The following is a 13,716-nucleotide window of genomic DNA, read 5'->3' as shown; positions in this document are numbered from 1 at the left end:
GGAATTTCTCCAAAAAACTGCTAAATTTTTGGAACAATTGTATCTTTAGTGTGAATTATGCATGCTATCTATTATTTACAGATACCCGTCATGCATTATTCAGTGTCCTAAAGTTTGGTGTCCGTTCACGCAATTGTCACAGCTGCAAAACAGTGACATTTGCTGTAAGAGTTCATGAATGGTTAGCCACTAATGGGGGTCGCTACAGTCAAAACTGATCATTTGAAAAGCAACATCTCCCCCTCCTTCGGCTCAACCTTTGCAAGCAGCCGACAGCTAATTAGGCAACATTTCCTCTGTCCATCATCCTGTGCCCCTCTGGCCCAGGGAAGAAGTGGTGTCAATGGTGTGACAGGGACGAGTCTGTCTCTGGGGGGCTTTGGTTAAGTCTTGGGACACTTTTTCCTCATCTTTCAGCGCATCGGGGCAAATCCGAGGACAGAGAGGATGAGGTTCTTCACCAGTAAATCTGACAACACAGAGTCCCAAAGGGTTAAGGAACAAGAGTGGCATCCGTGTTGAGTTTGAGCAGGAGGCGGAAAATAATACAAATACAAGCTTTTACACGTCTGATCACGTTTAATTTGATCACATTGTATTTTTGGGGTTATGCAAGAGTCCAGGAGCTACACTATATTCAAACTATAACTTCGGATTTGAGTGGCAGCTACAGGTGAATGCCCAGCTCTAGCTCAAAGACAATTTGGACCAGTATTTTACATGACTCAAGAAATGCACAACTCTTTCTTATAACTATACTGTAAATGTTTTCACCAGTCATATTAGATTATCTATTCTAGTTGTAGAAGTTCTAATAGATGAAGCATAATTTATTCAGATTTTATTCTCGTACACGTTATCTTTGATTTGGAGAAAATTGTATTCCAGGACAGACGCAGGAACAACCCATTAAATCAAGAGCACAGAGCCGCACAGAGCCAGCTGAAGTTAAAATGATCCACGCAGGATTTCCAGGAGTTCGTTTAATCCCAAAGATCTTTGAGACTGCAGAAGGAAGAGCTCATACAAACAGTCTACTGTACATACAGATTTACACTGACTTGGGGCATGATGTATGGCCTTCTCGGAAGAGTAGCAATTCTGTACAACAGCTAGGGCCATGTCCCCAGCAATGTGGCCATGGTTTGCAATTGGCTTGGACCAGAAGGCTTTTGTAGAGGGGCAGCCTGAACAAATCAGCAACTGTTCTGTTCAGCATTATATTGTGATGATATTGTTACATAATGCAATATTTGGAATGAATACAACAGTAGAGGCAAACTGGAACACAAACCATTTGAAAAATGTCACTTTGAATGCCAAAATGACCGACTGGGATACAAACCACACGGTCAGAGTATAGAACTTTTATAAAACTGACATTTCACAATGTCCGTGCCGTCCTGCCCCACAGCGGCCTTCACACGGGGCAGGACTGGCTCTGTGATGTTCTATACCGGTTCTGGTGTGGCAGGTACCCTTTGATTTTGTAAAACCATTCTTTGTTTGATTATAAAATCAAATGAATGAAAATAAAATGCAGTATATATAACTTTAGGGTCCATGTTTATAATTATGATTCATTCCTCTTCACTCTCGTTCCCATGCTCCATTTCTTCTCCATTTGTTTTGGACTCCCGTCTGTCAGAATCCTCATCTTCCTCCTCCATCGTCTCATCTTCCTCCTCCCAGTGCTAGGGGAAAAAGTTATTTTTAGTAATCACACAGTATTTGTATATATTATAATATGGAATACACCAATAAAGCCATAAAGACTGATCCGATACTCCAACTTGTCATTTTGAGAAGGCAACCGGTTTATTTTAAAATATTTTACTATGATGGGTTAAGAAATTACATTAGAATATATTTTATAAATATTAAATTAATGTAATATCATGGTTAACAACTTAGTATTTTATGTCAAAGTAGTTTTAAGGAAAGTAACCAAATCTGCGGACACCTAATATCGCAGAGTATCGTTATCAGTATCAGAAATGACAAAGTTGGTGATCCATAGTAATAATGTTACACAAGACTTACATCTGATTCTTCATCTGGAAGAGCTTCATCACCTGAAACCTCATCCTCAGAGGATTCTGTAATAAATTGCATACAAAAAATTATCTGCTGAAGACTAAAAATATGTTCTTTAAATAGAAATTCCTTATACACAAAACACACCGACAATCAAGGACTGGACTGACATAATGGACATTCCACAAATGGAAAAAATCATTTTTGGACTCTATTTGATTATTCAATGGATTTTTTCTCTCCCTCAAACCAACAGCCAAATAAAGCAATACAACCCGTCCATTTCAGGAATGACATTCACACAGAAAATGGTGCCTTCGACCTCAGAGCCATATTACAGCGTCCACTTAGAGGAGCCAGTGACAGGTCAACCACAGCCTATTAGAGTTATCCCTGATGGATCTGTAGTGATTCCCGAGACCGTGTTTACACAGCTCAAATCTCACAATGTTAAGCTGTGGTATTATACTAAATTTACATAGTCTTTCACCCTGTTAGACGTTTTTCACAAACTTTAACCTAAAAGGTATGAACTAATGGTCTGAGGTCGTACCACATGTAGAGACTAAAGAGTCTCGGCTCTGGCCTGTTAGCAGTGTGACAATGTTCTGAAGCTTTCCATCAGTCCCATGTTGGCTCTTTAAAGACCTATAATAAAGCCTGTGCACAGAGGCATTCAATGGGGACCGAACAACCTCCAGCTCATCAGAACTTTTGAAAACGCACCTCTGCTCTGGGACCACTGACAGGAGGATTGGGAACTTGGGGCTCCGCTTAATTATTTCATGAAAGCCAATTTCCTGCATGTTCAATAAAGGCTTTTATACAGTGGAGTAATGAGAAATGAGAATAACCCGAGTGGGGCCTTGTTGGCTGCTCAAAGGGGAGGATTTGAAATGTTGCCGGTCAAGTTGCCAGGCAACAGGAGTCATGCTTATGTGAGATGCATCGCCAAGAGTGGCTGTGCAACAATGCCTTCATAAATCTTCAACAGTTCAGTGTTGAAACCCGGTCCCCAAACGTCTGGGGATAAATTGAGGAGATAATAAATGCCGGTCAAAATAATGATTTAAACAACAGCCTGTCGCTCAGCTCTTGTCAAAAGCAGCAGGTTAAATATACTCCAGTCAATCCTAGTACTCCCTACAGCCTACAGTCACACTCACGGACAGGGACCAGCGCAGGAGAAACATTAGACACTTACCCTCTTCATAAACTAGTTTGGCAGTGCAGTCTACTTCTGTGACAGGAGAACTGTTGGTGCCCGTCACCATCTAGTGGTAAAAAAGTAGATTAGTCACATCCAGACAGAAGAAACCAGATTTCTTAATGGTATTAGGAAATGACCTGTGTTGTCAGGAGATGAAGTTTCCCATGTAGTTTGGATAGTTTGTGAAACAACTTGACTCTGTTCTCGATCATGTGATAAAGCACTCCCAGCCGGCTAACCAGGTCTGGCAGCTGTGGAGCAGACGGATGGCTTTATGTTAAACAGGTGGAACAGTAGAACGGGATTTCTACACAAATGATATAATTACAGGTGTGAAATAGAGAGCACTTTGAAATATGGCTGGACTCACCGATGCAAGGTACGAGGTGTGATGCATAAGAACGGATTTTAACCACATCACCATCATCTTTGCCCTGGTTACAAAAAAAAGTGTCCACACATTAACATTTCAATTAGATCTTATTTTCCCGAGACTAATGAACATCACAGCAAATCAGTGAGAATGGATTCATGTCTGCAGTGGGTAAACATGAATAAAACCATTTCAAAGGCTGGATGTCAGACATCAGACTTACGAATGCGGATGTCCTTGAAGCCGCGTCGTAATCTATGGGAATATAAAACGAGTCAGTCATCAATACAATCATAACGGCTCTTAAATATATTAATATTTTTAATGTTCATAATTTACCTCATGAACCAACGGTAAAACAGCAGACAATTGTATCCGAGCAACCGTTTTCCTAATTACACTTTCTTTACGGGTCTGAAAAATTTTCTGCAAAATAAGACATGATTAATAAACAGAGTTCATTCGACTGTCATACAGGGATGGGACTTTGTGATGTTTTAACATAGTTGATGCCAATTCTTCAAACCCGGTTCCTTAACAAGTCTCTTGATAGATTTTTAATATACATTTATTTGAGCAGTCAAAGTTAACGCGTTAATTCATGCATTTAATTATAGAAAACGTACGCATCAATCACAGATTAATGCCAATTAATCATGGGTCTGTTTTGATCAACGCTCTCGATCACACAAGGTTTTACCTAAGAGAATGGGACAGCACGTGGCCTGACCACACAAGTTTTATTTTGTTCTTTCAGCAGAGAAGCAAAGCCATACAACTCCTCGCTGCTCCGCGCTCGTCAACATCAGCTGCTAAGTGACCTGCCACAGAGTGCGTTTTAGAGTGCGATGCGATTTTGCTCCGTGTGACAGATCTAACCAATGAACAGTTAAGTTCTAGAGTTTAACAACGTGGGCTCTGAGAGGAAAACTTAGCTTGTGTGTGAGAGCACTAAAAACTAGTGAAATGGGCCAAACATTTCATCAAACTACAACAGAACTGTAGACACCAGAATCCATCTGTCACCATCAGAGCCAGTTACACTCATTATGGGCCATGTACATTTACATGTGGACACACGGACTCAAATACAATGTCGAGACTTCAATTTATTTAGATTTGTGAAATAATTACATTTAAAACAAAATGTGAATTAATACTCAGGCTGCGAAATAGATGGCGGGCGGGCACGGGCTTTAAATTTGAAGGGGGCCCCTGTATCGAAATTCCTCGGAAAAAAATAAAATCAAGATAACTAGTAAGGCCGTAGTTATTTTATTACTTGGTTTACGGATTTTTAAATGAAATATATTGAACAGGCGGGCGAAATGTAAATATAATTTAAATTTCAAGATTTTTTTCTTCTGGGTTTGCCCAAAACGGACCCGGGGGGCGTGTTTTGCACTCAGAACTCACACTTCTAGGTGTTCAGCCTTAGTCACGGCAAAACGCGCTGGAGAAAATGTGGTAAACGGGTTTAAAATGTGTATTTGCGATATAAAGGCGGAGGAAACGGGCGCGCGCGCTCTCGCCGGGACCGCGCAGGGACAGAGCTGCTCCGTCACGCTTCATGTGCTCTTATCTTTTGACTAAATACCGCTTTTTACATTTAATTTAATGCTATTTTGCATTGTAGTAGTTATTTTGTAGACTGTGATTTTATATATTCCCACTGCAGAACATATAAGATCTCCTTGTGTCAAATGTTGTATGCAGTATGTATTTTGTATCTTAAAAACATTATATTAAACAGTATTGAGAGATCATGATCTCTGGTTTAAAGGAATTCAGTATTTGTGCTCTTCCATCAAATAAGATAAAAGTACTTTAAATTTTCACATGCTAATAACGAGGTTTAAAACAACAAATTTATCTTGTTCTTCGCGCGCTCTTGTGGGCCCCTGAAATTGCTGGGGGGCCCCTAACCTTTTTAGATGGGGGGGGGGCCCCAACTTTGAAAATCTATTTCTCAGCCTCCTGATACATTATTATTACTTGCATATGTGCCATGTATATTCTTCGTGATAATCACATTTCAAAAGTGTGTAAATCGATTGGCCACAACAATCTATCTTTACCTAAAGTCTGACAAAACTGCAGGTTGAGGTGGCCCCTGATTGAGTACTGTAGACAAACAAGTTACATTGCATCAGGGGATAAGTGTGCCACCAACATGATCTTGATCGGTACTTTGGTACAGAAAAGGTTTATTAAATAAGCTTAAAAAGAAAAAATCAGTTATAAAAACAGTTAGCTAAAATGTGTTCTTACAAATGTAATTACAAACGAGAATATTTCTGTTGCTCCGAGTCAGATAGTTTCTTGTTAAGGGACGGAAAAGGGAGGGTAGAATAATAAAACTATGAATTTGCAATACAATTAAAATGCGTTATAACTTCCTTGTTCAATAAAGCACATTGACTAAGAGCCTACTTTGGGTTATGCTCAACAAACACATTTAACAACTAGCTGCAGTAAAGTTCTAAAGTAAAGCTCTGTATCCTTGTGCTGTTGAGGCTGTGGCTCTTCAACTTTTTGGCCCGGACATGACAGTTTGTCCTCGTAGTGCTTGTATGTCCCAAGGAGAACCACAGATCAATGAGTACTACTACTTAAGTCTACTTTTTTCCTTCCGTGCTTATTGCCTTTCCAAAATCAAACCAAATCAGTGCAGAGAATTTTGGGATATGTGGTCATCTTTTGTGTTTTTTTCCGTTAAAGCAAACTCAGAACCATTACTTTTGACACAAATTCATGTCGTTTAGAAAATAATCGGACGAGACCGAGGTCAAATCAGGCTTTGTGATGGTACAACTGCAGCACAAATCAAAACAGTTCTGCGACGGGGCAAAGCAGCTCAAATCGGCTTCAAAAAGAGGACTTGTTAAGGAACAGGGCACACGCATGCAGATATATACAATTCCCTCCCCAAGTTCCATTTAAAGACTCACATTTAGGATGTTTGCGTCATTGCTCTCCAGTCCTTGTACCAGCAACACCGCAAAGTTATCAGTCTGTAAAGATGGTGCGTTCTTGGGAGCCCCCGTCTCCAAAGAAACGGGTGCCAGGTCAATCTCACCAAGCCGCTCTGCTATCGACATCTGTGGTGAGAAGTTTGAGACTCAACTTAGCAATGACATTCACTCGGTAAATGTCAACCAATAAGTGTAGATATAGGATTTATCAAAAACACATTATGCATACCTCTTTTGTGTCATTGTCCTTTTTCCTTTTTTCTGAGGTTTGAGATGATCCTTTGGGCGCTTTATGCCCAGGGAATCCAGGGACCAACACTTTGCTCTTTGCATTGACAAGGGGCGTTTTCACCTTTGAAAACAAAATCACACGTGAATGAGACTTTCTGGATGGACAGTACAATTTACATCTTGATAGTTACCTTGGAAATGTTGGTCTCCATTGACAAGGAGAGGCTTGTGTGGACATCTCGAGTTAAACAAATGTGTCGCTCGGAAATGTTAAGCTCCTATAGGTGAGACAGCAAAGGTTTAGCGTCGTCAGATTAACATGTAGGTTTTACAATGTTATAAATTATACATAAATCTATAACCATGTGCTACTCTCAAATATGTGAAAAAAAATAGAACAAAATTAAAAACAAATCACACACAACAAAAGAACGTGTTCATGTTGTGTAGTGGGCGTTCTACTACAGACGCCTGTCATCCAGACCCGAAGATGGCACAATGAATAAGATGTCGCCTTTAAACATTTTGTTATTGTCCATTAATGCTTTAATGAATGGTTAAATATCAAATAGGAGAGACTGGTGAAAAATATTAATTAAAAAGGCGTATTAGACGATTTTTTGGCACTAAATCTGAGTCTCATTTCCTCGTGGCGTGGACTGCCGATTAGTCCTGCCACGTATCAATCATAGAACGCACCTATCGCTCACCTGCAGCCTCGTTCTGGCTCGTCCCCAGGAGAGCAGCACGTTTCCCTGTGTCTAAGCGCATGGATCTATCATAATATAGTTCCCTCAGTGTGACAAAATTAAGACAGAACAGTTTGAGCTGGCTCAGAAGAGACAGAAATCTACGGGAGACGAGAGATGCGATCCGTCGCGCTGATAATCAAACGCACTTTGCTTTTTTGTGCGTCCGCACAGATGGAGTGCGCACTTCCGCCCGAGTTCTCAAATCGGCGAAAAATCGCCCATTACGCTTTTAAATGGTGAGCATTTTAAGGATCAGAGGGAAGTTTCATCAGGGGGCTTTGTGCGTTTTCAGACCAATCATCAGAGGAGGAGGAGAAAAGAAACAAATGACCAGAGTGGCCGTGTTCTAACTTCTATTACTGTAGTTCTTATGGGTTTATAAGAATACTGCTGTTCTTAGGATCAATTTAGTTTCCCAATTTTGTTCCTTAACAACTTGGCATCTGCATATTACTTGCATATTAATCCAACTCACCACTCTCTCCATGACAGGCTGCAGGTGGTTGCCATAAGCCAGTGTCACAGTCCGGGGCTCTGCACCCAGTGCTGCTGCCAGCAAAGGAATGGGTGCAGGGGAGTCCTTTGTGTCAGACAATTGCACTGAACACGTTGGTGACAAGGGCTTCTTACAGGGCCTATGGGAGAGAGCACACAGCCTGCTGATTAATGCATACTAGCTGACATTTATCACACCACAACTGGATCCAATGTGACGCACAACAGCAGCACTAAATTATACCAAAGTGTAAGAGAACGTTCCCCGATCACTGTGCCATCTGTTGGCACACTCTTTACTTACTGAAAATCATTACAGGGTTATCGGTTCAACATATGCATTGATGGCAGTATTGCTAATGCAGCCCTTATTTGACCCTACCATATGGACACAAGTTACCGAGTGCAGTGTAATTACTTTGAAAACTTACCCATTTAAAAAGTGCTCAAACAGATGCAACTGTCCATCTTTGCACACGACTGCCAGCCTCACCGCCTGTGCAAGGGAAGCACCAAATCAGTCAGTTTGTCAATGCAGACATTGTATGAAGCATTTTAGATACATTCTAGTCTAATGATATGACGAAACATAAATTAACTATTGATTTTACTGATGACTAAGGGTGCACCGGTATTCACGCCATCGAGTAATACCGGTTATAGCCAAAAGCACCGATAGTCTGCGATGGTTACGCTCCAGTAGTGCTCGCCCCAGAATCTTTTAAAGGGATGGTTAACATGCCTCATATGGGGTTGCATTTTCCTACAGAATGGTTTAACGTACCTTCATTATGTCCAAATGTACATGCCCCATAAACTTACTATTACATGGTGAATAGGCCTATCCACCATTAAGAAATGTAAGTATTATATAATATTAATATAATATTTAGAGAATGTCTAAAGCCCCGAGAGCTGCATCTTGAGGATTTCTTTATCGTTGCTTGGTTCGTTTTGGGCCTTCTTCTGGGTAGTGCGTAAGCACGTCACTAGAGCGTAATCTCTGATTGGTTGCTGCGCCGCGTCTGCCGCAAAAAAAGGTCAGCTTTTCCAACTTTTCTGCGTAGGCCGCGTGTTCAAAGCATCCGATGCTCTAACGCCCCTGATGCGCCGTGCCCAACGCTCAAAACGCAGGATACGCACCACAAAAACGCTGGACACCCAATAAACATTGAATGTAAACTGGATGTTTTGATGCAGCGGTAGACTTGTTTATTTGAAGTCATATTTCAATGATGGCGCTACCTAAAGTATGGGGTGAAGTTGGATTTTAGGAATGGTTTATTCCCCCCCACATCAGATCGGATGGCAAGCCATTTAGATTTATCTTGTTAGGGATCCTGTATGTACCATTTCTTGACAGTGATCGTCTTGTGTCCTTGCAGACGCTGTTTTTTGTTTGTGTTTGACAGCGGCAGCGTGGTGTTTCTCAGCACGCACATGCGCTCCGCTGCCTTCCGCCGCTGTACAACTACAACAATAATCGTCGACTGTAGTGTAGCGCGCCCAGTTTGTGCATAAGAATCGCTTTGAGTATGTTCACCGTGCTGTTTTTGCCAATTAAAAATATATTACGACGATAAATTAGCGTCAGTCAGTATGTCCGGTGCCCTGATTTTTGAGTCGGTCAAAACTGATTTTGGCGTTGGTCATTGACCGTGTCCGACCATTCTGGTGTGGGACGAGTGGGGTGTGAAAGCAGACACGCTCGGGTCTACCTAAACGTCACCACACAATCAGTGAGGGTAGAAGAGCTAAGAATTGCAGCGGTTAGCTGATCACGTCTCATGTGGCTCATGGTGCAGTGTTTGGGGTGAAGGAGGAGCAGAGCATGTAAACACAACCAACACAAAAGTGGAGAAAACGGAACTAAGCGTAGAGCGCACTGAGGCCGCTCCAGAAGGCGCACTAATGTGTGAAAGTGACCGAAGAATCACAGGATCCATTCAAACTTTTGGATTCAAATAAAAAAGATCAGGTAAAAGTATCTTAATACTAACCTTTTCCTTGCTATTGGATGGAACAAGGTCAACATGTTGTGGTTCATCAGTCAGAGTGAAAGACACTACTGAATTTTTGTCCTTTCCATCATCCCGTACTTGCCTAATAAAACAACACACATCCATAATTACTGATAAACCCCTTTAAGTGTCATTTCCAAGATTGATTTAAAACGTACCACACACTGAGCAATCTATCATGTGCTGCACCAGAGAGAAAATAGAGGCCATTGCCATCAGGAGGGCGAGTTGTGGCAAAACAAAGAGTCGTCACAGCTGTTGAGTGACCTGTAAATTTCTGTACCAAGGGACAAAAAAAAAATCATGTAAGCGTGACATGGTTTTTAAAATTTGAATAAAAATTTGCTACAACATACCCTGTAGATCTCTTTGGTTTCCAGGTCCCACATTTTGATGACATATCCAGCAGAAAGCAGCAGTTTGCCATCCGGACTCACACACAAACTGGTGATGGCTGCGCGATCCGCCTTCCACACACTTGAATGATGAATAACACCATTAGATGTGCAACGTGATGATTTGAATCGATGCATGGATGTATAATATCACTTAATTTATTTGCGTATTTAACATTAACAATCCATTATTTACTTTTAATGACCAAGATGAGGTCTGTCCAAATTACTGAACTGAATATAGGCATAAAAAGGATGGAAATCAAGTACCTTCTAGTTTTGCCCGACTGCAAATCCCATTCTGTGATATTTGTATCATCTGAACCACTGTATAATAAACTGTCTTCAGGGTGCCACTGGACACAGTTCACTCCTCCTGTATGGCCTCCGTCCTGGGACAAACAACAAACGCTCAACCTTATTTGTAAGAGAAGGATTGATATTGCACGAGTGTGATTGGGACCTCACCAGAGTACAGTGTAATGCCCCCTTGACACTGCTGTAGATGAGTACAGTGCCCGCTGCTGTGCCCATCGCCAACAGGTCTGCCCTCTCCTCCACCTGGACAGCCTCCGATTTCCTCTTCTTCCTCTGAGGTCCGTCCTAAACAAACAGAGATACAATTTAGACTATATTGTCTTAATTAATTCTATTCAAATACAATTACCCGGATTATTACAAGTTTATGTTAAAAGTCCATAATGCCCCTTTAATTTTCATATTTAGAAAAGCAAAACGCTGATAAACAAAAAGCTTTCCAACCCTATGCGCAACACTGGGCCTATGGAATGTTTTTTCCTGTGGTAAAAGTTTCGCGTTGGCAACACTGTTGAAGTTTAAAGATTGCCAAGGCTAACCAATCTAGATCTTATTAACGTACTATATACATCTTAAACAGTGGACATGTTCGTGTAGATGTAGACTATTGTCTTTTTCTGAGGGTAAAAATACAACTTTTTAACATGGTCTTATCTGCGACTGCCATGTGGGAGCAACATGTGCGTCTGTACAGCTGTCCTAAGCTAACGTGGCAAAGAGCTAACGCACAGGAGACTAAAGGCTTCTGACAAGAGACGCCTTCTGTAGCACATCCCAGATGATGGAATATAAAAGTATCTGCACAATCTGAAGCAATACGTAATATCTGCAAACAGGAAAAAGACCACAAAAGAGAGTTTTAAAGAGGGCCTCTGGCTACCATTGCTACATAGCATTGTGGCGTACCTTGACTGTCCGGCATGGTCCCCAAGCTATACAGGTACAAGTGGCACTCAAATGGGCTGAAGGCACATACTCCTGCTGAAGTGTTTTGTTGTCTGTATTCCAGATGCGAAGTCTGCCATCCTGGGCACACAAAGCTAAATATTGTTGTGGTTTTGGTGAAAAGACGCAGGGTAGCTGCAACGAGGAGCTGCCACCATCGGACGCCATTTCTGTTGCGCTGAGTGCGTCTGCGTGGTGCGTGTGACCCACGTGCGGATGTGGGACCTGCGCATTGAAACTCCTCTCACTGCGCCCCCTACTGGCACATACTGAACATACCACACTGAACAACAGAAACCAGCGCCGCATGACGCTTTTATTGCTTTTATTAGTTTTATAAAAAGCGCCAAGTCATTCAAGTCATCATGTTCGGATAAATGATGGACATGCATTGGAGTCTGTCTGCTATATTCTGGATGCAACATTTACCTACAATTTTAATTAAAGCTGTTTGTCGCCCTCTGCTGGAAGATTAGAATTATTGCGTGTGTCGCTTTATTATGACGTTTGGTACATGTGTTTACAAAGTCATCCGGCATTGTGCATGCACTGCATGGATGTACTGTACTAGCTGAGAGAAGATGAGGCCACGGTAATAGAACTGCAGGAAATAAATACGTAGCCTTTATGTTTAGAGTTACTACAACTTAGATGATCGTTTTAAAACCCGATAAACGTCAAGTAGTTATGGCAGTTAAAATGTCCCTCAAAGCCCTGTCCATGCAAAGATTTTTGAGGGTGTGTACATCAGGTCATCGTGGCAGCATCAAGATGTTTCTGAATGTGGATAATGAAATGCAAAAGGGGAAGTTTTTGTCAACTGGTTATGTGATGTATGCTGAGAATGATGACACAAATTCTCCAATGTCTAACCTCAAGCTGAACCTTAGACAAGCCCTGCTTTTAAAGAGGAGGAGATCATTATCCCCCCTGGAGAGAATCAGCAGCCTCCTGCCGCAGGAAAGCCTGACCCCAGAGGTGGAGGAGCTGAGAGGACAAGACCAAAATCAGCTCAAAAGTAGCAGCTTACTTGATTTCACTGTCCCACATTCTGTAAAGGAGAAACATGGTTATCCTGGGAATGATGAAGGCGATGAAATGGAAATGTCTGATGAATTATCTGCTCACGCATCCACAGGAGAGAAAGACCTTACAGAAGAAAGCCTCACTAGTGGACCTTTACATCCGCCATGTCTTAAAGGGGAGACACGACTGACGTTTGGAGAGTTTCTTGTCGCAGAGAAACGTAAAAAAGGTCAGATAGAGTTCAGAAAAATGTTTCGCCTTCAGCCTGGGACACGCCTTCAGAGCAGCGTTGGTGTGATTCCACATGAGGAAATGGATGGGATTCCTGCAGGGAGCTTTCTTAAGACCAACCGGGGTGTCTCCATTTTCATACGACGTGCCAGTCTTGAAGATTATGTGCTCTTTATGAGAAGAGGCCCAGCCATTTCCTACCCAAAGGTACTCAGTGTAATGTTTCCCTCTCTGATATGGCCTTGAAATATAATGTCAGCTTTATTTTTCTCTCTCTCATTGTAACATTGAATCAGGAATCAGCAGCTATGCTCATGATGATGGACGTGACAGAGGGAGACTGTGTGCTGGAGGCTGGGGCTGGATCAGGGGCTATGTCTCTGTTTCTATCCAGAGCAGGTGAGAGTGGGGGGAGTTGTTGTTTTACGTCATAATGAATACCACAAGTTTGCCCAAATCAGTAAAATGTTAACAACATAAAATCTTTAAAACCCCCCAAAAAGTTGATGTAGCGACTTGCAGAAGTATTTGTAGACGCTCTATGAAACTTTTCTGGTAGGAGATCTTCAACTTGCTTTTAAAGTGCGTATGACAGGTTTTACGATATTCAAGTGTTTACTTTATTTGGTGTTTATACCTGTTGTTCATATGAATGATAGTTTTACACCAATCAAGTAGGTATTTGTGTAGAAAACATTGAAACATCT

General features: G+C 41.6%; 2 protein-coding genes across 3 annotated transcripts in view; one reads left to right on the top strand and one right to left on the bottom strand.

The window, feature by feature from the left end:
• Window positions 1-968: 968 nt before the first annotated feature.
• wdr43 (WD repeat domain 43) lies at window positions 969-11,964 on the bottom strand. Of its 2 annotated transcripts, none has more exons than XM_072457165.1 (18): window positions 11,714-11,964; window positions 10,958-11,092; window positions 10,760-10,881; window positions 10,451-10,571; window positions 10,253-10,371; window positions 10,074-10,176; window positions 8,505-8,569; window positions 8,054-8,213; window positions 7,018-7,104; window positions 6,825-6,947; window positions 6,572-6,721; window positions 3,960-4,046; window positions 3,844-3,875; window positions 3,618-3,681; window positions 3,385-3,498; window positions 3,242-3,311; window positions 2,038-2,099; window positions 969-1,691 (listed from the first exon to the last, which is right to left on the bottom strand). In XM_072457165.1, exons 1-18 carry the CDS (start codon window positions 11,918-11,920, stop codon window positions 1,581-1,583), a joined length of 1,932 nt encoding a protein of 643 aa, XP_072313266.1. In that variant the 5' UTR covers window positions 11,921-11,964; the 3' UTR covers window positions 969-1,580. The 2 variants fall into 2 exon arrangements, with proteins under 2 accessions (XP_072313266.1, XP_072313267.1); XM_072457166.1 differs by having other exon boundaries at window positions 969-1,694; window positions 2,044-2,099.
• Window positions 11,965-12,312: 348 nt separating this feature from the next.
• The window catches only part of trmt61b (tRNA methyltransferase 61B), a 3,183-nt gene continuing 1,779 nt past the window's right edge, over window positions 12,313-13,716 (top strand). Inside the window, exons 1-2 of the mRNA XM_072457167.1 lie at window positions 12,313-13,216; window positions 13,306-13,408. Coding sequence (XP_072313268.1) covers window positions 12,404-13,216; window positions 13,306-13,408 — 916 coding nt within the window. The 5' untranslated portion in view covers window positions 12,313-12,403. The remainder of the gene's footprint in view (window positions 13,217-13,305; window positions 13,409-13,716) is intronic.

The sequence above is a fragment of the Eucyclogobius newberryi genome, unplaced genomic scaffold (assembly GCF_026437365.1).
Source record: "Eucyclogobius newberryi isolate DKJ021-1_F unplaced genomic scaffold, fEucNew1.0.hap1 SCAF_21, whole genome shotgun sequence".
Lineage (NCBI taxonomy): Eukaryota > Metazoa > Chordata > Actinopteri > Gobiiformes > Gobiidae > Eucyclogobius > Eucyclogobius newberryi.
Note: the sequence above shows the minus strand (reverse complement) of the source record. Positions and strands in the feature narration are given on the sequence as shown.